General features: G+C 37.5%; 1 protein-coding gene across 9 annotated transcripts; it reads left to right on the top strand.

The window, feature by feature from the left end:
• LOC143394485 (uncharacterized) lies at positions 1 to 27,831 on the top strand. 9 transcript variants are annotated; one of them, XM_076849193.2, is made up of 16 exons: positions 1 to 75; positions 362 to 452; positions 2,783 to 2,935; positions 5,666 to 5,774; positions 8,926 to 9,055; positions 11,379 to 11,438; positions 12,704 to 12,782; positions 15,065 to 15,163; positions 15,640 to 15,722; positions 16,645 to 16,771; positions 17,685 to 17,771; positions 18,932 to 19,014; positions 19,805 to 19,931; positions 21,153 to 21,236; positions 22,224 to 22,306; positions 22,543 to 27,831. In XM_076849193.2, the coding sequence occupies exons 8-16, from the start codon at positions 15,139 to 15,141 to the stop codon at positions 24,847 to 24,849; spliced, it is 3,006 nt and encodes a 1,001-aa protein (XP_076705308.1). In that variant the 5' UTR covers positions 1 to 75; positions 362 to 452; positions 2,783 to 2,935; positions 5,666 to 5,774; positions 8,926 to 9,055; positions 11,379 to 11,438; positions 12,704 to 12,782; positions 15,065 to 15,138; the 3' UTR covers positions 24,850 to 27,831. The 9 variants fall into 9 exon arrangements, with proteins under 9 accessions (XP_076705308.1, XP_076705301.1, XP_076705295.1 ...); XM_076849186.2 differs by having other exon boundaries at positions 362 to 439; XM_076849180.2 differs by lacking the exon at positions 2,783 to 2,935 and having other exon boundaries at positions 5,663 to 5,774.
• The last annotated feature ends 121 nt before the right edge of the window (positions 27,832 to 27,952 follow it).

A 27,952-nucleotide genomic window follows, 5' to 3' on the forward strand; every position in this document is an offset into this window, starting at 1 on the left:
TCTTTTCCGGTCTAGCTCTGCGCGGCCAAGTTCTTTTCTCCTTGGTGGTGGTGCACTTAACGGGGCCTTGGCGAGGTGGAGTAAGGGGACAGTCAGCCGCTGGAAGGGTCCAGGGAATGTTCGAATTTAGCCCGGGCCGCCGGGGAGCCTCTCAGAGAGGGCCGGCCCTTCCCGATCGCGTCCGCCGGGGTCGCGGGTCCTCCGGTTGCGGCCGGGTCTTACAGGCCGGTGGCTGTCGTTCGGAGGGTCCCGCCAGGGACCGTTTCGACATAATTCTGAAGGGCGCGTCCTCGTTTCAAACATTGTGCGCTTTTCCTCAAAAGCCTTTAAAGTAATCTTTTGAAAAAAATTTTTTTTCCAGAAGGAAAAAGAACTTCCGCTGTCGAGGGCAGCATAACGTCCCCCTTCCGCGCGGACCTGGCGATCCGGGCGCGTTCCGGTGAGTGCTTTGTGTAAGTTGGCTCCATAGGACTTCTTTTGTCTTTCAGTTGGGCTTTGTCTTTGTGTGGAGTATATTTTTGACACATTTAGGCAGGAAGATAAAGCTTCTTTTAAAGACGTCTAGGGTGCACCTGTTCTATAGGTAGCGGACCACAAACCATTCTGCCAAGGGACGGAAAGGATCTGTAGCCCATTCTCTTCATTTGAACTTTCTGCTCTGGGCTTCCCCACGGAGCTTCAAAACGGATCTGTAGGAAGGATGAGGTTTTATTGCACTAAAGTACTATCATATTTGAACTTATTTGCTTTCTTCCAGAAAATAGGAAGCAGGAGACAATGGATTAACTGATTAAGTCTCTAGAGAGAGAGAAAAGAGAATTGACAAGGACTTAACTCCAGTTTTGGCACCAAAGTCATTTTCTACATTTGGGAAAATTAATACACAACTCAGTATATAACTGACAAGAAAACTGGTACCAATTGAAATGGTGTAATTTGAGATGAAATAAAACAGACACACTTTACCTTAAAACAAGCTTCAGGACGGCTTCTTCACTCTCGGCCTCAGGCTCCCCAAAAGGGAGAGCAACAGTAAGTCACGAGAGGCTGGTGAGAGAGAGCGAGCACGTTCGGAAGTGGGCTTTTATTGTAGGGACTCTTGTTCTTTAGAAAGTTCTATCCAAAAAAAGGCCAGAAGGGGCTGGGTTACAAGGGACAGTTGAGTGTAACCTAACCTCAGGGGGTGACACCTACATCTGAAGGACATGTCCTTTACTTCCTGATCTAGGACAACGCCCAAGTCACCATGAAATGTAGTGATTGGTCAGAGCCTCTTGCTTCAGGACTGGAGGGTCATTCATAGTGGCTTCCCACACAGAGTGTTTTCTTTTGGAGAGCTGTGGTACATATTACAGGGAACCCTTCAAATGAGTTTGGTAGGCAGTGGGAGTTGGATGCCACCTATCTGGTAGTGCCAGGCCCATCATGTGTCTGTCTATGGAGGGCCAAGGGGAATACTACTGGGGCACAAGCTTATTGTGTCTGATGTACAAAATAAGTTGGGTCAACATGCAGCATGCATCCAGAGTTGGGAAATAAGTCATCAACTATGTTAGCATATTTGCAGAGAGTACCTCTGCTAGTGGGATACCTTTGAGCACATGGGCTCCATAGTAGGAGGTCAGTAGGATGTTGGTAACTGGGTCAGGGGTTGATGGTCATCTAGGGAATGTGTTCTGGGCTCATGGCATGGGCATAGCACTTGGACACTGCTGACTACCATGCAGCAGTTATATCCAGAAGGTAAAGTTTCCTTCCTTTTGTGATGTCCATCCATTTACCCCTTACACATTCCTCTTATTTGGTCTTGTGGTATCTCTGGAGAATGGTCATAGTTATAGCCCTGTCTTTACTGGGAGAGTTGGGTTCTTTTGTGTTGGTTAGTTGAGACACAAGGGAGGCAGCACAGTAAACATCTAATATAATAGAAGCATCTTAATTACTGTGAGAGAGGTGTTCCCTGGAGGACTTTTGGGAAGTTTGTAGATGCCATGACCATGGTGCTTAGTCAGCCAGAGGGGAGTGAGAGATGATGAGATCCGTGGGTCTCTGCCTTTTTGTTAAGTTCCTTGGGCATTATCTCTTGGGTCTCTTAAAAAAGATGGGGTTTTAATGATCAAGGGTATCCAGGGTATCCAGAGCCAAGATGACTGCCTGGCATTTGCCCAGCTGTGTTGCTTCTTGGGTCTAGACTTTAATTAGGACCATCCTGGCTGAGGAATGGAAAGCAACAACTCTCCTTTAAAATGCATATATGATAGTCAGTAGTTCCTTTCCCCCATCCTACCCCCAGGGATTGAACCCATGGGCTCTTTACCACTGAGCTACATCCCTAGCCCTTTTTTATTTTGAGAGAGCTTGTTGCTAAGTTACTGAGGGTCTCATTAAGTTGCTCAGACTGAACTAGAATTTGTGGTCCTCCTGCTTCTGCCTCCTGAGTTGTTGGGCTAACGGGCATGTGCTACTGCACCTAGCTAGTAGTGCCCTTTCCTAATGAAGTCTCTGAATTCCAGTTACTTTTCACTCAGTTGATCCCAAGGGGCTTTTCAGATTATCAATGAGTCTGGAGGAGGAGTCACCTCCTCTAGCACCCTTGCCTCAAGGAAGGGACTGAAGTCAGAGGAAACCCTCTTCTATAGGTAGAGTATATCAGAAGATTTAATTTTGGTTCTACCCCGTCTTAAGGAGGCCTAGGTAGCAGTATGAAGCTCTGTCCTGTTTCTGTGACCTTTGGGTATTATAGGGTCACAGGCTCAGGATATATTAGAGTCTTTATTTCCAGGAGATACCAGTTGGTGGCCAGTCATTTGTTTTGATGGCAATACCAAGAAGCTGAGAGGGGCAATTTCTTGCATTAGAAGCCTTGGAAGAACTAACAGTCTTTATTTCAGATTAAGAAGAAGAAACAGTTGTATTGAATGGAAGAGCAATGGAGGTAATCACCCTCTCACAAACTGTGTATTATGCAAATTTTAATCATTGAAGCCCTATTTTTTTAAGATGGACACAATATCTGTATTTATTTATTTTTTAATCTTTTAAAATATATATTTACTTTAGTTGTAAATGGACCTTTATTTTATTTATTTATATGTGGTGCTGAGACTCAAACCCAGGGTCTCACACATGCTAGGCAAGCGCTCTACCACCGAGCCACAACCCCCTATTTTATTTACTTTTATGTGGTGCTAAGGATCGAACCCAGTCCCTCACATATGTGAGGGATGCACTCTACCACTGACCTATAACCTCAGCCTCCCCTATAACTTAAAACATTGAGTTGTATTGACTATTTTATCTGGGTATCGAGTGGTCTCATTTTATTAATCAAATCTGTGTCAAAGTCTTACTTCTTAGTTTGTGATTGTTTCTTGTATTAGAGGGTTTATTCTCAATATGAAACATTTGGTCCTATGACTGGAAAATTTAAGCAAGGCTCAAGTTAAAGTTAGGGATGCCTAATTTTTCCTCCATATTTACTCTAGTTTTAAAGGGTATAATACTTAAAGTTAGTGGGAACCCCAGGTATAACCATAATTTGACCTCTAGATTTAGTAATCCATATAATTATTTTAATTGGTGCACTTTAGCAAATGTTAAACTTAAATGTTTAATCCCCCCCGCCCCCATCTTGTGTTTTTTTTTCCTTAAATCACCAAGTAATCTTCCATTGGTTAGTCCTGGCGTTTGGTATTTACCCAGTATTAAATGTTTAAAGTTTTCCCTCTATTTTTCCTTCCTTTCTGTTTTTTTGACTGGTGCTGCCTAAAGCCCAAGGCTTTTATAACTTTTTTGTTTTAAGTCTTTGAGCTGTCTGAAATGGTGGTTCTTGGTTTCTGTCTGTTGTTGATAAGAGGAAGAAAGAGGGTGGTGGTCACAGAACCTAGTGCTTTGGTTCAGTTGTCCCTCTGGGATAGTCAGACCTTAAGACAATCAGTCCTTCTACTCTTTTTTTTTTCTCTTTTATATATATTTTTCTTTTTAAATAAAATCTTTGGAAGACTTGAATCATAAAGATCAATAAATCTTTAATTACCTAAAAGATTTAATCCCCTTTGTTTTTACCTGACAAACTCCTGGGTACTTCAAATGGCCCAGGATCCACGGTCTCCATTAGTTGTTTCTGTTACCCTGTTTGTAGGCTCTCACCTTTCTTTCTAGTGTGTCCCTCTAGATCTCTGTAAGGTGTTAGGGGTGTAGAGCAACAGGTATAAAGGACATAGGGTTCGCAAACCCCAGTGGACCATTGCTAGTGAGGTGCTATCATCTCCCTTGTAAAGGGGGTGCCTCATCAGACTGGGAGGTATAGTCACCTTCATAGAATGAATATTCCATCCCCAGTGCAATGGGCAGTTAGAATGCCAGTCTCCCTCTAGCACTCTGCTGGCTCTCATATTTACCCACTGCCTACCTTCCCCTTCTGCTTCTCAGTGACAAGTCAATCAACCAAATAAGGCCTTCAGAATATAGTTGACTGACCACTACTGGGAGTGGCTGTTGACTGTGGTTGCCCCTCTTGTCCTATTATGGCTAGCAGTTGTTTTCAAAGGTCCCTTAGACTCTCTGACTCCTTCCAAATTAGGGAAGGGAGTTTTGGCATTATTCAGTAGAGAAAAACAGCAATACACAGCAGTGCAGGCATAACTCAAGTGAGCCATGGAGCCTTACAAAATGGTATTAGCTTCATGGGAGAGTCATGTGGTAAGGCACGATAAGTCTATTTTCGTGTCCCTCATGGGTGTGACCATACTCAATTTGCTACGTCTTGCTGTATTTTTCTATTTGGGTCTGGAGGTCTCTCCCTGCAGAGTGGCTATAAATTCTAGCCCTATCCAGAACAGGAGACTTACATCATGGTCAAGTGAGATATAATATAGGAGACAGCAGAAAAAACACATGAAATAGCAGAAACATTTATGGGACTGTAGCTCGGGCAGAGCGCTTGCCTAGCATGTGTGAGGCAATGGGTTTGATCCTTAGCACCACATAAAAATATATAAATAAAGTCATTCTGTCCGAGTATAACTACAGGGAAAAAAAATTAAAAACAAAAAGCTGCCCCTAAGAGCCTTGGAGAAGTGCAGAAACAATAGAGTTCTCAATAGTGGGGTAGGGATTGAGAGAGAAAGGACATTTGGAACTCTGCTTTATTAAGGTCTGTGGGCATTGTCCTTCAGACTTTCCCGTTGAGGTTGTGGATTGACTAATGTAGAGAAAATACCATTTGAAGATTGACTTTCTTAAGTCACTCTGGTGTTAGCAGCTTGATGTGTTGCTTTTTTCATCAGTTGAAGGAAGAGACCATGTAGTCAATGACAACACAGGGGAGAAGCTTTAACTAGGCCAAAGGTGGCAGGAATGATTGGGGAACGCCTTCACCATACAAGGGGGTGGTCTACTGCTGAACCATATCCCAGCCCTTTTTTATTTTGAGACAGGGTCTTACGCCTCAATTTTGTGATCCTTCTGCATAAGCTTCCTGAGTAGTTCAGATTATAGATGTGTGCCGTCATGCCCAGCATGATTAGATTTCAAATAGCTTATCTGAAGATATAAAGGGATGCTAACTAAGGTATCGAGTAGATGAAGTTTATGACATCCTTTATATTCAAGCATAACATCTGTTATTGTACATATGAAAATATGGTCTTTTATTCCATAGCAGGTATTGAAAATGAAATTGGAGCTGAGATAAATTGATGAGCACAGTCCATTCTTTGGCTGTTTACCATCCATTCTGCACACATTGGATAGTCCTCGAAATAATTAAACAGGTATCATATTTCTGCTTAAGAAGATAAAAAAAGGAAAAAAAAAAAAAACTCAATTCTTCTCCAAAGAGTGAAAAATGCATAGTCCTATAGTCATTGTGTCTACCCCCCAAACCATGTTAATTACTCCTCAAATTTACTTCCTCACTGAATATTCTGATAACTGAAGATAATATTATAAACTTAATCTCTCATGTATATAAAATTAGGAAAAAGAATGGTTATTTTTTTCTTTTGCTCATTTTTATTTTTTCTTTGACATTTTTTATTGATGCTCTATAGTCATACATAATGATGGGATTTGTTGTTACATATTTTATACATGTATACAATATAGCAATTATTAGTTTGTTAGTAAAGACATACCTAGGACAAGGAACGAAAAAAACACAAAACTGTAATTGGTCTCAAGACGGTAGTTTATAGTTCATTTCGTTTATGACCATATTTATATTTCCTGTTATGCTGTCATGAGTCATGTGAGTCTGTTTACCTGGTGGAGTCACTCAAAACCTTATTCCCCAAGAGTCCATGTCCTCCCTTATCCTGCCTTTTTCAGTTGTAATTTTCTATCAGCTTGTTCTATGCAGTTTAGAAATCCTTGGGGTTTGTACACTTCCACCTTGTTCCAGTTGTGTGGTAGTGCTACATTTTCCCTTTGGTATTTGAGATTAGTTAATTCTGCCAATAGATTACTCCCCCCACCCATTATCCATTTTTAAATTTGTTTGTTTCTTGGTTTATTGCCATATGAAGCCCAAAATGGCCAGGTGTCAATCTCAACCTCCAGTGTACTAAGATGTAATTGTGTTTCCTTGGGAAGCATTCCTAACTAAGATCTTCATACCTGAAGTATTTGTAAATTGCTGGAATTGGAAGCAAAAATAGTTTAAGGAACCATTCCACTTTTACCATCAATTCCTGGTCCAGGGCATTTTGTCTGTGGGAAACAGTACCATGTAAAACTCTGATTCAAAGCATATAACCTGTTCTGTGAGATGGAATCCCTTCTGTTAGAGTAGTCTCTTCCATTTGGCCCTGTAAGTGAATGTTCAATAAGCCATTCTACCTTTCATTCAGATAAGCTATTTATGAGTGACAGTGTATGATAAAACCACTTGATGGCATGAACATGGCAGTGAAAAGAGTTTTTTGATGAGAAAGAAGACTGTGAGTGCCATGGTTATGGGTAAAGCATTTGAGCGTGCAGGTGGGTTCTAGCAGAAGTATAACTAGTAGAAAAGCAGAGCCACATCTAGAACTTTATTCTGGTGAGGAAGAATCTTAGTTCCTATGGCAATGAATAATTCTCTGGTATATCCCTTGTTGATGTTGCTCTTTACGCTCCCACCCATGGGTTATGGCAGATCGCATACATGGTGACCAGGTTGGTGACTCACTGTAAAAATTAAAAAAAAAAAAAAAAAAAAAAGTGAATTTGGAGGGAAAGAGCATTTGGATCTCTCTCCACTTGAAGATGTTTCTGAAATCATGTAAGGTAACAGGTCTATTGCTGTAAATTATTAAAAAAAAAATTTAACAAATTTAGGCCAGTATTGCTCTCTTAACTGACCTCTAGGTGTGGTCTGCAGACCCTCTAAAACTGATAATGACCCTCCAGAGAGGGAGACTGATTTAACTGGTCAGGTCCATCAGGAGTTTGTGAGATATGTTAAACAAAGGAAAAAGATATTAACAGTGGAGAGAAAACAAGATTTTGTGCATGAGGGTAAAAGGAGAAGGGAAATAATTGTCTTATGGACAAGGGTCATCCTAGGGAGAGGGGGACAAGAGGTTCCTGGCACCTGCAGTCACCATTCTTCCTCTTTAACAGCCAGAGACGAAATACCTAGGCTTAAGGTAGCTAATGCCTAAAATAAAATTTTTAAAAAGCCAATTTGAGCCCAAGGGGGATAGCAAAAGAATATTATATTATGTAAATGCCAGATTGAGCAAAGATAATGGTAGCTGTAGATTAGTGATTAAATACCCAATCCATAGGTATCATGAGAGAAATACAAGGAAATTAAGTAGATTATATACATTCTAGAATATGTAATTGATTTATTTTTTGATTCTCTCTATGCTGCCCAGACTAGTCTAGAACATTTGGGCTCAAGTGATTATTTGTGTCTCAGCCTCTTGAGTAGCTGGTACTGCAGGCACATGCCATCATGCTCTACTATGCATTAAGATATTTTAGTGTAAGTAATATGAAATAAATTTATGGCACATTAATTTAAAAGAAGTTTCATAATTTGGTCTCATTAAATACCAAGTTTACATAAAGGGTATTATTTGGGTTTTGCTCATGCATAATGTGCCTAGCATGCACAAGGATCTGGGTTTAATGCTAAGTACCACACACACAAGAAAATTGGCACTCAATAGTCATACCTGGATATCTTCCTAAATTTAAACATTATTCTTTATAGCCCTATACATGTACCTTACACAACATGGAGGAAAAATTGGTATTCTTTCACTTTTTTTTTTTTTTTAATTAATTTTTATTGTAGGTTGTTCAAAACATTACATAGTTCTTGATATATTATATTTCACACTTTGATTTTCTTTCACTTTTAACTGTAGGGTTGACTACATTTCTTTTTTGTTTTGTCTTTTTTTTTTCCTCCCTCAACATGGGATTGAACACAGGACCTTAACACATGCTAGACAACCACTGTACATTCCCCAACACTTGATCTTATTTTTCTTATTTTCTTACAGTAACAGTATTTTTTGCCTTAAAACATCCCTACGTATGCTCAATATATAGCAAATTAAAGTATATTCCTGTCATTTATGTTTGGTTTAACACGTGAAACTCCCTGGGCCTTAATTAAGATAGTTCATATGACCCAAAATCAATTAATAAATGGTCTTCAATGATAAAATATTATAAAACCTTTCTCCACTGTTTCTCCTTTTGATCAGTCTTCATTGCCTATTCTTAAATCCGGAAATAAATGAGTTAAGTAAAGGTACTGATAATCAAGTACTGAAGTCTTAAATGCTGTGATTCCATTCATAAAGCTTCCTATAGTCAACTTTCAATAATATTAAGATTACTGATTCTGTGCAATAATAGTTGGTAAGTATTTTGTTTTTTTTATACCTTGATTAATATTCCATTCATTTCCTATTTTAACAGCTTCCCAGACGTGGTGTGCTGTCTGGTCAGACCTTGGAAGGCTGTCCTGAGGTACCTCAACACCTTTCTTATCACACACAGTCTCTGGAGTTAATACCTCCATTGTAGCCCCCTTTCTCCAGGACCACAGGTATGATATAATATTGATAATGTCTTCCTCCAGAACAACATTGAGTTGTCACACTAATATATAATATCTTTTAGTCCTTTTTTGCTTCTGGTAGGAACATATTCCTCACTTAATAAGTTATAATTATAAATTAAAATAATCAGGGACTTTTTTACTATAGAGGCTTTAGTAACCTCTTCTAATGCCTCTGTAGTTTCTGAATCATATATGATGATCTAGTTGCCCCTAGGCTCTGATATAAGGAGTTGCCACATATCATTAAGATAAGCAAAGACTGGTTATCTTCTGGGCTCCCTGGAAATAAAAGATCTCAGAGATTCAGAGCTGGTCATTATCTGTACCCGCCCCCACCTCCCCCCGCTGTGCATTATGCTCTGGATCATCAGTACCCACAACAGTTGTCATTGCTATTGTAGTCTTTCTAGACATCTGGAACCAAATCTAGATCTGATGTTTCACTTAAAGGAGAAAGTGTTTTCCCTCTTTTCAGTCCCTTGATAGACAATACAACAGGAAGAAATTACCTCTTTTCTGTATCTTTGGATGCCTTCAAAACCCCTTAGGATTAATTGAGAGAATAGCACTGGAAGTTCATGGACCATATGAATGGCACTGTTGAATGTCATGCATAATTGAACTTAGAAGAATATTGCTGTTTTTCATCCTTTATCCACTGTCCCTAATAAAGGACAAAGATCCAGGAAACTGGCAAAACTTGAATTCATCTTGGTGCTAGAGAGCTGGGCAACACATTGCTTAAGATGATCTCAGGAAACAAAACAAATCTTTTCTTTTGGGATCTTTTATCTCACAGGTAGAAAGTAAGAATCACATGCCTTTTTATTATTGAGGTCACAATACTAGATGTTAACAACAATAGCCTTTTTGGGATTACAGACATTACTGGTAATAACTAAGATAAGCTTGTTTACTTTTCAAAATAATTTATAGTTGCTAGGATTTTAGAAAATAATTTGATTGGAACTTTTATGTTCCTGGTGGGTACTGTATAATTAGTCTAATTGACAAACACAGTGGTCTCCACAAACAATTCCTTTTAAATTAGACTAAAATGAATTATCTCCTGCATTTGTTTATCTTGTCCAGACCTGTTTTTATAAATTGTTGATCTTAACTCTGCCACATAAGAGCAAGTACCTGGAGAATACACATTCTTGATCTGCCTAAGGGCTTTTAGTTTTGTTTTCATTTTTTAATTTTTTTTTAATATGTGGGGGTGGTGGTGTGCTTGGGATTGAACCCAGGGGTGCTCAATCGCTAAGCCATAACCTTAACCCTTTTTTTTAAAATTTTTTATTTTGAGGTAGGATCTTGCTAAGTTGCTTAGGGCCTCACTAAATTGCAGAGGCTGGCTTTGAATTTGCTATCCTTCTGCCTCAGCATCCTGAACTGCTGGGATTACAGGTGTCTACTACTGTACCTGGCTAGTTTTGTTTTTTCAGATGAAAGTTTATATTTAAATAGTTTCAATATCAAATAAACAATACCATGACTTCTGTGAGACTCTGTTGCTAATCAGGACCCAGAGAATATACAACCTTGATTGTCATGACCTCTTACCTTTAATGTGGTAGGGGCAAGATAAAAATGTATAAAAATAGGTTTGGGCAAGATTTGTGATTATCTAGTCCAGACTACGAGGTGCAGACCACTAGGTGTTTCCCTTCTTGCCCTCCTGATTGTAAACTGTGGATAATCAAAACACCAGTGAGACCACATTATGTATTCCATGTAGACCTTCTGATAAGGGGCCTTCTCAGTAGGGCCTCACTGCCTGGTATATACATAAGAGTCAATTAAACTCTTATTTGGTATTGTTCCTTTGTTACTGCAAGGGGAAATCAGACATGTTTTGTCCTTATTGTTAAAATTTATTTATTTATTTTTCTAGTTTTAGTTTGTTATGATTCACAATTAAACAGTACATGTAATTTTCATATAGAACATTTTATGTCTTTTTGTGTTGTGAACTGGCTGTTTAATGTATATAACTGCACATACTTTGTGTGTGTGCGTATAGTTAGTGCATGTAAAAATCTATTCTTAGCAACTTTCCAGTATCTAGTATATTGCTATTCATTGTAGTCACTGTGATATAAAATAAATCTCTTGAATTTAACCCTCTTATCTAATAAATTCTGTATCCTTTCCTAGTATCTCCAAACTCCTTCCCTCCAAGTCTCTGATAACCACCATTTTACTGTTTCTGAGTTCAGTTTTTTTTTAATCCCATTTATAATGAGGTCATTTGATATTTTTCTTTCTGCTTCTGGCTCATTTCACTTGCCATGATGTCCTCTAGGTTTATCCATGTTGTCACCAAGGAAAGATTTCCTTTTTTAAAGCTGAATAATATTCTACAGTGAGTATATATTACATTTTCTTTTATCTGTTCATTCTTTTTTGGACACTTGAATTGTTGAAATAGCTATTGTCAGTAGTGTTGCATGAATGGGAATGCAAGATGTCTGAGGTTGTTCTGATTTCATATTCTTTGGAAATATACCCAGTAGAGGGATTGCTATATTAAATGGCAGTTTTATTTTCATTTTGGTACCAATGATTGAGCCACATCCCCAGTCTTTTTTTTTTTTTTTTTTTTTTTTAGTTATAGGTGGACACAAACAATATATTTATTTTATTTTTATGTGGTGCTGAGGATTGAACCCCAGTGCCTCACGTATGCTAGGCAAGTACTCTATCTCTGAACCACAGCCCCGGCCACCCCAGCCTTTTTTTTAAAGACAGGATCTCACTAAGTTGCTAAGGGTCTCATTAAGTTGTTGAGGCTGACTTGTTCTTGAAATCCTCCTGTGAGTTGCTGGGATTATAGGTTAGTGCCACCATACCTAGCTTTATTTTTAATTTGTTGAGAAACCTTTGTACTGTTTTTCAAAATGGCCATACTAACTCATTTTGAAATTGAACTCCTTATCCTATATATAGCCTGCAGATCAATTGACGTTAAATGTATGGATTTACTTCTGGGTACTGTGTTTTGTTTCATTATCCTGTGGGTACAATTTTATTTCACTGTATGCAATTTTGTTTCCTATAACTTTGTGGTAGATTTTTCAAATTAATTTAGTGTGGCTCTGGCTTCATCCCACCCCCCGCAACCCCTACCCCCCTCCCCGAAAATTCCTTAGGTTGTTTTGGGCATTTGAGATTTATCCCAGGGATAAATTTTACTTCCTCTTTGGGAATGATTCCATGTGCTGTGTTTCAGTATTTTGGTGAAAAATTTTATACCTGCATTAATCATAAATATTTGTCTGTAATTTTTTCATATTGTCCTTATCTGACTTTTATAACAGTAATGCCGTCCTCATAAAATGAATTTGGAGTTATTTGCTCTTCAGTATTTCAAAGGGTTCGAAAAGGATTCCTATTAGTTATTTAGACATTTTGTATGTAGAGTGCAGCTGTAAGACACTGAATCTGGGCTGTTCCTTGCTGGTAAATTAATTATTATTATCATCATCATTGTCACAGTGTTAATAATGAAAATGGTAATAATAATTATTATTTTTATTTTGGTTGTGCTGGGGATGGAGCCCTGGCCCTGGCATACTAGGCAAATGTTCTATTTCTTTTTTCTTTTTTCTTTTTTATTTTTTGGTGTAGATGGACACAACACAATACATTTTATGTGGTGCTGAGGATCGAACCCAGGTCCTACCCGTGCTAGGCGAGTGCTCTACCGGTGAGCCACAACCCCAGCCCCCAAATGTTCTATTTCTAGCTACACCGCGGCCCCTGGATGTTAGATTTTTGATTAGTGATTCAGTCTCCTTGCTTAACCACTTGTATTTTGTTTCTTCTTCATTTAATCTTTTTCTTTTTTTTTTGTTACTGGTGATTGAACCCAGGGGGGCTCAACTACTGAGCCCTATCCCCAGCCCTATTTTGTATTTTATTTAGAGATAGGGTCTCACTGAGTTGCTTAGGGCCTCGATAAGTTGCTGAGGCTGGCTTTGAACTCACCATTCTCCTATCTTAATCTCCCTAGTTACTAGGATTATAGGCATGCACCATCACATCCGGCCCTCTTCATTTAATCTTTTTTTTTTTTTTTTAATTTTTTGTAGTTATAGTTTAACAACATGCCTTTATTTTGTTTTGTTTTTATTTTTCTGTGGTGCAAAGAATTGAACCCAGTGCTTCACACATGCTAGGCAAGTGCTGGGGGACTGAGCTATAGCCCCAGCCCCTCATTTAATTTTGGTAGGTTTTATTATCTAGAAATTTGTTCATTGCTGTTAGATTGCCAAATTTGTTCTGTGATTGTTTTGTATCATTGGATTCAGTTGTAAAGGCATCTCTTTCATTTCTGAGGGCTAATGTATGCTAGAAAAGTTCTTTGTTAGCCCAGTATTGTTTCTACCTCATTGTTTCTCTTTCCTGTTGAAGTACTGTATATCAGAATTTGCTGTTTTGTTACATTTCCATAAATACCATAAGGTTTTTTGTTGTTGTTGTTTGTTTTTTTTTTACTTTCTCCTTTGACCCTACATTTTTCTAATGCCCTGTCTTGGAGATCATGGGTTCTTTATTCTGTCCCTTTAGTCTGTTGTTGATGTTCTTTATTGCATCTTTTATTTTTATTTATTTATTTTTAATATGAAAGAGAAGGTTATATGAAGGAATAAGAAAAAATAGAAGCAGAACTATTGAAAAAACAGACCTATTGGTAATGCTATAAGGTTCTTTCACAAGACCCAGCAAATTATCAGGAGTTTGGCAAACTTCGATTTGGTGTTGTCCTTGCAGATTTTATTTATTTATTTGATGTAGATGAACACAACACAATGTCTTTTTATTTTTTTATGTGGTGCTAAGGATCGAACCTGGGTCTCGCCCATGCTAGGCGAGTGCTCTACCGCTGAGCCACAATCCTAGCCCCAGATATTTTCTTTACTCTGCCTTGAGCACCAAGCAGAGGTCAGAACATAGTGTTTGAGACTCTGCTGAGGCTAAGCAATAGTTGAAATGTATTCTGTTCAGGGGTGGACTTTGGAAGTTATTAGATTATGAAGGCTCTGATTTCATCAGTAGATTAATCCACTTGATGGATTAATAGTTTGAACAGACCACTAAGAAGTGGAAACTAGGCAGGTTGGGCATTGTTGAAGGAAGTTGGTTACTAGCATTGTATCCTTGAGGACTATGCTGTGATCTGCCCTCCCACTTACTCCACTTCTTCCTGGCTGCTCAGTAGTTTTCCTTTGCATTTCCATGTTCTGCCATGATGTTCTGCTCAAAGTAATAGAGCTACCTGTCTGTACTGAAACCTCTAAAACCTTGAGCCAAAGTAAACCTTTCTTCCTCTAAGTTGTTTATGTCAGGTATTCTGGTCACAGCAATGAAAGGCTAACAAACACATCAGGGACCAGTTTCCAGAATCCTTTATATGGTTGTAATTTAGAATATAATGATAACCACAGAGGATTACACTTTAGGGGCACAGTTAACCACTTCAAAGTCCTGGTTAACCATTTCCTCACTACTTGATATTAGAACAGTCATTTGTGTTTTCTGAATCTAGGTGGTTTCATCATTAGTGATTATGATAATCTCCTGGGAGAGATTGTTAGAAATAATTGAATAGAGTAATAATAGCTATATATAATTTAGCATATATGCATGTACATAAAAGCTGCTTGTGGTCTGGGATTGTGCCTCAGTGATAGAGCACTCGCCTAGCACGTGTGAGGCCCTGGGTTCGATCCTCAGCACCACATAAAAATAAATATTTTCTTAAAAAAAAGCTTGTGTAACTTACTGAAAATGGGGTTACTCAGTAAATGGCAGTTGTTATTAATCTTGTTATATGGTATACAATTTTTAGATAGATTGAGATCTGTAATTAGGAGAGAGAATATATAATGTTTGATAACTACTAAGTATTATTTGTTGATTAATGATATCAACAGGAATCCAATAACCCTATTTAAAGAGGAGTAAGTATTGCCACTATTCACTTAGATTCATAAGTTACCTTGACGTGACCTTGGAATCCCTGAAGAGAGTGATCACGAATATTTCAGGATCAGACTAACATGGATGTTACCAATTTGTCCCATGGTAAGTCCTGTTGCTGTTTTTCAGAACATCTGCTTTAGGTACCCCCTGTCCAATACAAAGCCAGAGGTCTGGGACAGAACAGTCATGTTGCTAGTTTTTCACTGAGGTCCTAAAGAAGGCAAGAGAGGGCTGTTTTATGTCAGCCTCCTGGTATGTGTGTTGAGGGAAGAGATATTACATAATCTTGTTTATGACTAAAGTTGCTATGGGGAAATGAAGAGTCACATTTCTGAGGGCTCAAGTTAAGAAACTTGTGAAGTGAGACCAGGATTCTTTTCTTGAAGAGCGCATGGCTTATTGTCCTTTTTTCTGAGTGTAAGTGATACAGAATTGCTGTGGCATTGTATGTTCCTAGAGATTGTGTTTGTGAATTTTCCTGAGTGTGTTCAATTGTACCTGAATTTTGAATTAGGATGGAATGATGTCATCACATAAATGTGGGCTTCTGGTCAGATCTGGATTATCTTATTTTTCAGGAGGTCTACTACCTGTGGACCCAGTGTATAGTCATGAAGATGAGACAGAGGAAGAAAGTCCAGTGGCTGATTGCCTGAGAAAGGTATCATGAATGTTTTTCATTCTATAAACTGACATGGCTGCTTCCACCAACTAGATGTATGTTTACTTACACTTACTAGTTTGCAGTATAACATTAGGTTTCATTTTTTTTTTTTTTAATATTTATTTTTTAGTTATCGGCAGACACAACATCTTTGTTTTTTTTGTATGTGGTGCTGAGAATCGAACCCGGTCTGCACGCATGCCAGGCGAGCGCGCTACCGCTTGAGCCACATCCCCAGCCCTAACATTAGGATTCATTTTGACATAATTGTACAAGCATGGAACATAATTTCCTGTGATTCAGTCCCCAGTATTTTCCCTTCCATTCTTCTCCTTTCCCTTGTTCTTTTTACTTTCTTCTACTTAACTGATCTTTCTGCTCACATGATTTCTTAAGGGAAATAAAGCCTCATACAAGGACTGAGTCCCTGGTTGAATTTTTCCAGGGAATAAAGCTTTTCACATAGGTGAAGGATTACCTTGAAAATCATTGCAATATTCTAGTAATTAATAAGTAATCTTGATTCCCGTGGTTCCAAATGCATGTTTCTCAATTTGATGTCTTCTGAAAGATAAGGAAGATAAAAATGTCTTTTTCTTGAATACTTTTATTCATTTATCATTTTATCAAATGTGTGCTGTGTGCTCAGGAATAAAAGAGGAAAAAATGTAAATGGCTTTGCCTTGTGGTGAGATAAGTTCACGTTTGAGAAGTGCCATTACAGCCATATGAGTGGAGTAGATGAATAGTGAGTGACTGTGGATACAGAGAATAGTCCTTAGGGCCATTGAATGGACTAAGGGTAGGCAGTGAAGGAATTCACCTCTCTGCATAGGCATTGGTTCCACCATCCTTATTCTCCTGTGAAAATTGGTGAAGATATTACTTGGCTTAGGACATAATGTGTGTGATTATTTAGGATTCAGTGAGCATTGAGGATGTGGCTGTGGAATTCACCCAGGAGGAGTTGACATTAGAGGACCCAACTCAGAGAAAAACACATAATGATGTGACAGTGAAGAACTGTAAGAACTTGGCCACAGTAGGTAAGACTGCCATCATTCCTTATAACCTCATACGGCATAGGTATATGCAAAGTATTTACTGTGCTGTAGGATCCATAATGTCACCTCTGCAAATGGGAACTAGCAAACACAATCTTCCCTAATACTTTTTTTTTTTTCCCCCTTTTTTTCACTTTGCATTATTGGGGATTGAATTTAGGGCCTTGGGCCTGCTAGGCAAGCAGCCTACCACTGAGCTACATCCCCAGCCCTCCCAATACATTCTAATCTATTGTGGCAGGTTTTTTTCCCCTGTGTGTGATGCTATATGTTAAATCCAGGGTCTTTTTTTTTTTTTTTTTTTTTTTTTGAGAGAGAGAGAGAGAGAGAGTTTTAATATTTATTTATTTATTTATTTATTTTTTTGAGAGAGAGAGAGAGAGAGTGTTTTAATATTTATTTTTTAGTTTTCGACAGACACAACATCTTTTTTTGTATGTGGTGCTGAGGATCAAACCCGGGCCGCACGAATGCCAGGAGAGCGTGCTACCGCTTGAGTCGCATCCCCAGCCCCAAATCCAGGATCTTACATGTGCTGTTGACATGCTTAATCACTGCACTGTATCCCCAACCTACTATGGTAGTTCTTAAAATGTTGTCCAGGTCCAGATTCAGTAGCATCATTTTCCATTGTTGAAATGTAGTCTTGATTTCCACCTTTGACATACTCAGACTCTAGTTGTCCATTGTGTCTGTCAATTCCTCCACTTAAATCTCATGCACTATAATAATTATGAGTCACTAGTTTTACTTTATTGTAAGACTTTGGGGTCTGAGGTTACCAAACTTTGGGATAAGGCTTTGAAATAATTTCACTGCTTTCATGAGAATTATAGACCTGAATCATAGGAATATTTATCATCTCTTTTGTGAATGCATCTTTTCCCATGTGCAGGATGTCAGACGCTTATCAAACCCAGCCCTGCATCTTTCTTGGAAGAAGAGGAAGAGTTGATGACCATGCACACAGGAGTTCTCCAAGGTGAGTGTTTGTGGAGAACAGCCCTGATCAGTGACAGATTCACTATATTTGGAAACAATAGCAAGGGAACTCAGAAGTTATCTTTAACTCCAGAGTGTTTTACTTTGTGTCCCAGTGTTCTTTGAGCTCGTGAAACAACATATTATTATTACTCAGGTTCATCATTTTGATGTATGTATTTTTTTAAATATTTATTTTTTAGTGTAGTTGCACACAATACCTTTATTTCACTTATTTATTTTTACGTGGTGCTGAGCATCGGACCCAGGGTCTTGCACATGTGAGGCAAACACCTACCGCTGAGCCACAACCCCAGTCCAGGAAGAAAAATTTGAACATCAAATATCAAAATACATACCTCAAAATGATGACCCTAAAGAATAATAATAATATATGGGCTGCAGCCATAGCCTAGGGGCAGAAGAGCACTTACCTAGCACATGTGAGGGTTCAATCCTTAGCACCACATAAAAATAAACAAAATAAAAAGGCATGCTGTCTATACAAAAAAATTTCAAAAATGTTGTTTCATGAGCTCACAGAACATCAGGACAGAAAGTACAGAAGATCTGAACATCAAATACTCCCAGTTCATTTTTATTTTTATTTTTATTTTTACTTTGAGACTGTCCTAAGATGCTGAGGGTCTCAGTGAATTGAACTTGTGATCTTCCTGCCTTAGCCTCCCTAGTGACTGAGAATACAGGCATGCCCCACCCTGCCTGGCAAGACTTATTTTATTTTTGGTACAAGAGATTGAACCCAGTGCATGTAACACCGCACCACATCCCCAGTTTTTATTTTGAGACAGGGTCTCACTGAGTTGTTTAGGGCCTTGCTAAGTTGCTGAGGCTGGCTTGAACTTGGTATCCTCTTGCCTCAGTCTCTTGAGCCACTGGGATTATAGGCATGCCTCATCCCAAAGACTTATTTTTAACTCCTTTAATCTGCTATTTCTTTCTTTTTCTTCTAATATACATATATTTTTAGATATATATAAACATAATATCTTTATTTATTTTTATGTGGTGCTGAGGATCAAACCCAGTACCTCACATGTATGAGGCAAGTGCTCTACCACTGAGCCACAACCCCAGCCTTGCTATTTCTTTCTTTAAACCTAAATTATTGTTATTATTATTATTTTGGTTTGATTTCAGAATTGGATATGCAACTAAAAACCAAAGATTCAGCACTTCAGCAGAATTTTTTGACTGAACATACCTCCAGTGATATACAACTAGTAAGTTTAATAAAAGTGTATTTACTGTTTTACACATTCAGGTAAGATTGGGTACTCCATTATTGGATGTCAGGATATGGAAAGATACTTGAGAGAAACAGATTTCACACTAGAGAACACAGCGCCTTAGAACACTAACTCTGGTAATGATGAATTAGGGATATCCAAATTTGCTGTCAAACTTATTGTTTACATCCCCAAAATGACATAATAGACTGACCAGGAAGACACATTTCCTTGTAGGTAGACCTGTCTGCAGAGTTTTTCAGAGGGAAAAAGATCTATGTGAAGACTAAGGTTTTAGTTGAATTTCCCTCAGAAAGACACACTAATATTGGTGAGGGATTAACTTGAAATTTTTTCAGTATTTTTTTATTATCATGAATATTAAGTTCCCTTATGCCTATTAGATACTTTCATTTTTTCCAGTGTTCTAACAGATAGTAAGGAAAATAAAAGTGTCTTTTTTCAAAGAATTTCTATAACTTGATTTGTTGAGTCTTTGTAGTATGCTTCAGGAGTATGTTACAATGGAGAAATAAAATGAGAAAACTGCTAGTCTGTTTGTGGAGAGAGAAGTTTTATGTGTAAGAGGTACAAAAACCATATGATTGGAGTAGATCCACAGTAAATAAGTGTGAATAGAGAGGTTTCTCAGGACCTCTGAACCTGGGATAGAATATGGGAGACCTAACCATCCTATGTGAATATTGGTGTCACTTTCTCATTCACCATTGAATATTGGGTGGAGATGTTACTTGCCTCAAACCTCATGTGTGTGGTGTTTTAGGATTCGGTGACCTTTGAAGATGTGGCTGTGGACTTTACCCAGGAGGAGTGGACTTCATTGGACCCAACTCAGAGAAACCTTTATAAAGATGTGATGCTGGAGAACTTCCAGAACTTGTCTACAGTAGGTAAGACTGCCATCATTTTTTGTAGCCTCTCAGAAATAGAAATATATTTTGTAATATATTTTGTAATTTTTAATAACTGCATTCCAGGATTAGTGGTATCAGCTAGAATACAGTGGTATGATGGAAAGTAATAGAGACCCAGTCCCTTAATCTACTATGATTATTCTCAACCAGATATCTTTAGGATCAATAGCATCACTATCATTGTATTAGAGAAATATACCTTCTAGGGATGGGGTTGTGGCTCAATGGTACAGTGCTTTGCCTGGCGCGTGTGAGGCACTGGGTTTGATCCTCAGCACCGCATAAAAATAAATAAAGTTATTTATCCATCTACAACTAAAAACAAAATATTTTTTAAAAAGTCCCTTTTGAGATTTTGTCTTTGTCACTCATGTTTTAACAATTCTTCAACATGAAATCTGAACTTTGTAGAGTGGAATTTTATTACTTTTATTACTTAAAAAAATTTTTAGTTTTACATGGAAATAATACCGTTATTTAATTTATTTATATGCATTGCTGATAATTGAACCCAGTGCCTCACACATACTAGGCAAGTGTTCTACCACTAAGCCACATCCCCAGCCCCTGGAATTAAAAAAAAAAAAAAAAAAAAAAAATCTGAACTTAGGAACCACTGTTGCAATGTTTTTCTTTGAGAATGAGGACACCTTTTTACGCTTCCATTTTATCCTTGTGAAAGAAATGTCTTGGTGGGTTTTTTGATGTTAGTTAAACAGCACAATATTTATTTAATGCCTAAGACATTAGGAGTATTACACTTTTTCAGTGGTTTCTATATGAGTGAAGACCAAGTGAGGATTTTAGGGATCAGACAAAATTGATCTCTTCAGGACTCCCAAAGCATGAGTATTTTATTTTGAGCTGTTTAGAAATAATTGAAATCCTTTTCATAAAAATGTAGTTTACTGGCCAGGCATGGTGGCACAAGCCTGTTATCCTAGCAGCTTAGGAGTCTTGAGACAGGAGAATTGAGAGTTCAAAGCCAGCCTCAACAACAGCGAAATGCTAACCAACTCAGTGAGACCCTGTCTCTAAATAAAATACAGAAAATAGAACTGGGGATGTGGCTTCGTGGTTGAGTGCTCCTGAGTTAATCCCTGGTACCAAAAAAGGAAAAAAAAAAAAGTTAACTTATCATGGGAAGGTTTATCATACATGAGTGTCATCCATTAATGTATCATTCCCTGTGTATAGGACGTCAGCTGTTGAAACCCAGCCTGATTTCTTGGTTGGAGGAAGAAGTGCAGTTGACAATGGTAGAACGAGGCATTCTTCAAGGTAAGTATTTATAAAAAATATTTTGTGTCATTTATAAGCTTTGAAGTATGAAGAAACTTCTTTAAAAATGAAGTATGAGGAAACTTCTTAAAAAATACCTTCAGGGGCTGGGGCTATAGTTCAGTGGTAGAGTGCTTGCCTAGCATGCGTGAGGCACTCGGTTCGATCCTCAGCACCACATAAAATAAACAAATAAAATAAAGACATTCTGTCCATCTACAACTACCAAAAAAAAAAAAAGATTTAAAAAAAAATACCTTCAATTTGAAAACTGAGGTTCTTGGACTTGTAAGTTCTGGGATATCTTCAACTTCCCATGCTCCCTTAGTCCCTTACTTTGTCCAGCCTTTTTTTCCTTTCCTTTGTACTGGGGATTGAGACCAAGGTGACTTTACCACTGAGCTACATATCCCTCTTTTTTATTTTGAGACAGAGTCTCACTAAGTTGCTTAGAGCCCCTCTAAGTTGCTGAGGGAGGCCTCTAACTTAGAATTATCTATCCTTCCTCAGCTTCTGGAGGTCCTGGGATTGCAGGTATGTGCCACCACATCTAGGGAGTGTATAGTGTTTTTGGGTGCACATGTTTTCTGCTTTCCTTCTCTGATATTTAATTCTGTTCATTACATCTAATTTTTTTATCTTTATTTTTGTCTATTTATTTATTAGTTGTAGTTGGGCACAATACCTTTATTTTAGTTATTTATCTTTATGTGGTAGCTGAGGATCAAACCCAGGGCCTCGCATGTGCTAGGCAAGTGCTCTACTGCTGAGCCACAAATCCAGCCCCTTAATTTTTTTAGATTTAATTTTTGTAGGACAAATTGTTAATAAATTTCTATATATTGGTCTTATATCCTTATGATTGCCAAATTTTAGACAGGTCATCTACTCAAACCTATCTTTGTGTTATTTTTTAACATGTTTAATATGAATACAATTGAGATTTATTATTTTCTTTCAAAACCTTGTTTTTCTTTTTTACTGCAGAATGGGAGATGCACCTTCAAACCAAAGGGACAGCACTTCAGCAGGATGTGTTTTGGTCAGATACATCAAATGGGATACAGCTGGTAAGATTCAAAGAGATATTTCTTAATTTCCAAGTTCAGGGCAGATTGGGAATTCCATGATGGAAGTCTGCACAAATGAGAGATAATTTGAACTAGGTAGTCTTTACCAATCGCAGTTTCTCTGGAGAGATGCCCTAAACTTAGTGTAATACTTGGTTCTTCAGAGTTCCTGCAAGTTCACATTCTTGACAAAGATTGAAAAATCTTTTAATCTTTATTTATCTTTTTATGAATAGGCAAGAAGCCACAATGGAGAAGAACACTGTGACTCTAAGCAAGTTGGAAAAGTTTTTAGTGAACACTCATTCCTTCAGACATATGCAAGTACTCCTAATAAAGAGAACACTTCAGAGTGTAATACCTATGGAAAAAACTTCCTTCCATTGCTCAACAACACCTCTACTGAAGAAAGACGTTCTATGTTGAACCAGTGTGTAAAACCTTTTACCTTGACTCCAGATGTTTACCAGAAAAAATTTACTGATGATAAAGCCTTTGAATGCAGTGACTGTGGGAAAACCTTTGTTAATGAGACACATCTTCAGGCACATAGCAGAATTCACAATGGAGAAAATATCTACGAATTGGAACAGTGTGGGAAAACTTCTACTAATTCCACAATCCCCGATGGGTGTGTTGAAATGCCCACTGTAAAAAAATACTATGAATGTAAGAAATGTGAAAAATTCTTTACACATCCTCTTTACCTTAATATTCATATGCAAAACCACACTGTGGAGAAACCTTACGATTGTAAGGAATGTGGAAAAGCCTTCACCAAGCGCTCAAGCTTAATTGTACATTTACGAGAACACACTCGGGAAAAGTCCTATGAGTGCAAGGAATGTGGGAAAGCCTTCCTTCAACCCTCACGCCTTGCTGAACATATGAGAAGTCACACAGGAGAGAAACCCTTTCAGTGTGAACAATGTGGAAATGCCTTTGCCTCTTCATCTTATCTTACTACACATTTGAGAACTCACACTGGAGAAAAGCCCTTTGAGTGTGACATATGTGGGAAAGCATTTACACGTTCCTCTTACCTGGTGGGTCACATACGAACTCACACAGGGGAGAAACCGTATGAATGTAAAGTATGTGGGAAAGCCTTCAGTGGGCGTTCATGGCTTACTATACACTTACGAAACCATACTGGGGAGAAGCCCTATGGATGTACAGAGTGTCAGAAAGCCTTCACCAGCTTTGCTCAACTTACTGAACATACAAAAACTCACACTGGCGAGAAACCCTTTCAGTGTAAGGTATGTGCAAGAACCTTTAGAAATTCCTCCTGCCTTAAGACCCACTTTCGAATTCACACTGGAATAAAACCCTACAAATGTAATTACTGTGGGAAAGACTTCACTGCACGCTCAGGCCTCACTAAGCATGTACTAACACACAATGGGGAGAAGCCATATGATTGCAAGGAATGTGGGAAAGCCTTCAGTACATCTTCAGCCCTTGTTGAACATATAAGAATTCATACAGGAGAGAAGCCCTTTGAATGTTACCACTGTGGTAAAGCCTTGGCTCATTCCTCATCTCTTGTTGGACATTTGAGAACTCACACTGGAGAGAAGCCCTTTGAGTGTAACATGTGTGAGAAAGCATTTTCAACTTCATCCCACCTTCGCATTCACATGCGAACTCACACTGGAGAGAAACCTTATGAATGTAAGGAATGTGGGAAAACCTTCCCTGAACGCTCATGCCTTACTAAGCACTTAAGAACACATACTGGGGAGAGACCCTATGAATGTAAGGAATGTGGGAAGGCGTTCACTAGCTTTTCTCAACTTAATGTGCACATAAAAACTCACAGTAGTGAGAAGCCCTTTCAGTGTAAGGTATGCACAAAATCATTTAGAAATTCTTCATCCCTTGAGACCCACTTTCGAATTCACACTGGAATAAAACCCTATAAATGCAATTATTGTGGAAAGGACTTTACTGCACGCTCAGGCCTTACTATACATTTACGAAATCACACTGGGGAGAAATCATATGCATGCCAGGAATGTGGGAAAGCCTTCACTACTTCCTCAGGCCTTATTGCACACATAAGGAGTCATAAGGGGGAGAAACCCTTTGAATGTGACCACTGTGGGAAAGCCTTTGCTTCTTCCTCATATCTTAATGTACATTTGAAAATTCATACTGGAGAAAAGCTCTTTCAGTGTACAGTGTGTGGAAAAACATTTACATGTTCTTCTTACCTTCCGGTCCACATGCGAACTCACACTGGTGAGAAGCCCTTTCAGTGTATAATATGTGGAAAGTCATTTCTGTGGTCCTCTTATCTTCGGGTTCACATGCGAATCCACACTGGAGAGAAACCCTATGTATGTAAGTACTGTGGAAAAGCCTTTACTGAGCATTCAGGCCTTAATAAACATTTGCGAAAACACACTGGAGAGAAACCATATGAATATAAGGAATGTGAGGATCCCTTCATTAGTTCTTCTGACATTAATGAACAGGAAAACTCTTTGAATGTAAGGAATTCAGAAAATCTTTTTGGAAGTCCTCTTGATCCTTAGTAATTGCAGTTGAATTCATAGTTGAGAAAACTCTTGGATATGAGCAGTGTATAAAAGTGTTGTTGTTCATTTCAAAGATAAACTTATTCTGAGGATATACCATGAATTTAAGAACATGGGCGAGTCGTCATAATCTCAGTCCAGTATGTAAGAACTCATGTAAGCTATGTAGAATAAGAAACATGCTAACCCTGTAGTATTTCTTTGAGTCTTACTAAATATGCAAGATATCGCAATAAAATGTTCTGATTTAAGAGTGAAAACAGCATTCTGAGAGGTTCAGTGTTGACCTGTGTCTCACAGTGGGAAAAAGCTTCATGAAAGTCAGAAATGTTGGAAAGTTTATTTGTATTATTTAACCTTGAGTGAAATGATGTTTTAAATGGAACAGAAACCATGTGTATATAATATGGGATAAGCTTCACTGTGTTCTAAAATCTTGTATGGTTATAAACATGGCTTTCTGAGTGGTTCTATAGATAAATTTTGAATATTCCAAGCATTTCAATATTTGTTTATTTTTATGACTTCAATTATAAATTTCTAATTTCCACTATAGTTTTCTGCTTTAAAGTATCTTTAATATGAATGAAACTATTGTCTATATTTAAGATCTACCACCTGATGTGCCATATGCTTAAAAATTGTGAGACGATGAATATACAGATTTAATAGATCCATCACCACATGGTTTTTCATTATGTTCTAGAAACACTTTCTATTGTTTTAAATTTCAAGTATACTCTACATGAGTTTAACTTAAATCACCATGTTTTATATTAAGCTTTCAAGTACTTACAAATGAAAGTTTTTACCTTTGACCATTATCTCTCCTTTTGTCATAAAACCAGTTTTAATTGGTACTCCATTCTCTGTTTTAAGTTCAACTTTAGATTCCACTTTTGAGATTGTGCAGTATTTGTCTTACTATAACTTATTTCATCTTGCATAATGTCATCAAGGACAAACTGGGTTATGATATATGATGGAACTCCTACTTTATGGCAAATTATTTAAGACCATGTTTTATCCATTCATCTGTCAGGAGATATGACATTATTTCCCTACTTCACTCCCACGAGCATTGCTGCAGTGAATAGGAGTACAGCTTTTGAGTTAGTGATTTTATTTCCTTAAGCCCAGAGGTGGATTTTTTGTATTATATGGTAGTTGAATTTTTGGGAGGAGGGCACTCAACCACTGAGACACATCCCCAGCCCTATTTTTTATTTTACTTAGAGACAGGGTCTCACTGAGTTGCTTAGTGCTTCGCTTTTGCCAAGGTTGGCTTTGAACTCACAAGTCCTCCTGCTTCAGCCTCCTGACCTGCTGGGATTACAGGCATGTGCCTGGCCTGATAGTTGTATTTTAATTTTATGAGAAACCACCTTACTTTATATGACTATACCAATTTCAGTTCCCAGCAACAATGTAGAAATGTTCTTTTTCCTCTATCATCTAAGCTATTATATCTTTTGATGTTTCTCTGAACTGTCCTTAAGTGATTTTTATTTCCCTAATGTTCACTGATTTGGAGTGTCTTTTCATGTACCCACAAGCCAATTGTCTTGTCTTTGGGAAAATATTGAGTTTTTTGTTAAGTTTAAAATTGGGATATTTTGTTTTTTGCTACAAAATTACTTAAGTATTCAAGATATCAACCCATTATCTCATTTGTAAACATGGTTTACAAATATTTTCTCCCATTGAATATTTTGCCTTTTTATTTATGGGTGTTTTTGCTTTGGTTTGTGAAATCTCTTGTAGTTCTAGTTCTCCAAATTTCACTGCCAAGGTAAATATCAGGATGCTTTTCTTCTACATTTTCTTCTAGAGGTTTAATGGTTTCACATCCTTTTATTTTTTTAATGGTCCAATTCTGTTTTTTTTTTTGCTTATGTATATATAAACAGCTTTCTCAGTACTATTTATTTGAAAGAGTATCTTTTTCATATTTGGTAATTTTATTGAAAACTAGTTGACAATATGTGTGTTTTCTGAGCTTTCTCATTTGTTCCACTGGTCTGTGTGTCAGCTTTTATGCCAGTACCATACTGTTTCTTTTATTACACCTTTGTAATAATGATTTAAAGTTTGGAATTTCTGTTCTTGTTCAAGAATCTTGCCTTTCTGACTTTGTTTTCTCAGTTTATAGTTGCTGATGAATTTAGAAATTTTTTTTTCATAATCCTGTGAACAAAGCCTTTGGAAGTTTGAAGGGATGAAATTAAAATCTCCCAATTCATAAGCAAGAATATTTTCCCTTTCGTTTGGGACTGTTTAATTTTTTTCATAATGTCATAGTTTTTTGTGCTTAAATCTTTTCCTGTTTAAATTTGTTCTGAAATATGTTTTCATTTTTTATACTCTTGTAAATAGGATTTCAAATTTTTCATATGGTTATTTTTAGAGTGTAGATATAATAATGATTTTCCTAGATTAACATTGAATCCTGCAACTTATGAATTTATTTATTCTGTTTTTTTTTTTTTTTCATGAAGTATTGTCCTTTTCCACAAACAATTTTTAGTACTTTTCTGATTTGGATGTCTTCCATTTTTCTTGGCTAATTGTTCTGGCTAGACTTTTCCCATTATTATATTAAATAGAAGTGGGAAGCGTAGGCATCTTGTCTGTTCTTGATCATTTTAAAAAAATCCGTGAGCTTCTTCCCATTGTGTGTAATGATATTTGTTTAGGACTTCAATTATAAATTTCTAATTTCCACTATAGTTTTCTGCTTTAAAGTATCTTTAATATGAATGTGGCTTTGTCCATAGCCATTATGTATAAGTACATTTCTTTTATGTCTAACTTATTGAGAATTGTTATCATGAAATGATGTTTTATGTTATAATGTGATGTTTTTCCAATGATATAATTTGTCCTTCATTTTGCTAATGTGATGTATCGCATTTATTGATTTACATGTGTTAAACCATTTTTGCATCCCAAGGATAAATCACTCTATCATGGTGTGTATGTTCCTTTTAATGTTTAATTTTAGTGTGAATGAATGACTGAATTTACCCATCAAAATACCTAGATTGTCTTATTGAATAATACTTTTTCAAAAGACATCTTTGGGCTATCTATGAGAGAG

The sequence above is a fragment of the Callospermophilus lateralis genome, chromosome 1 (genome assembly GCF_048772815.1).
Source record: "Callospermophilus lateralis isolate mCalLat2 chromosome 1, mCalLat2.hap1, whole genome shotgun sequence".
NCBI classification, from domain to species: Eukaryota; Metazoa; Chordata; class Mammalia; order Rodentia; family Sciuridae; genus Callospermophilus; species Callospermophilus lateralis.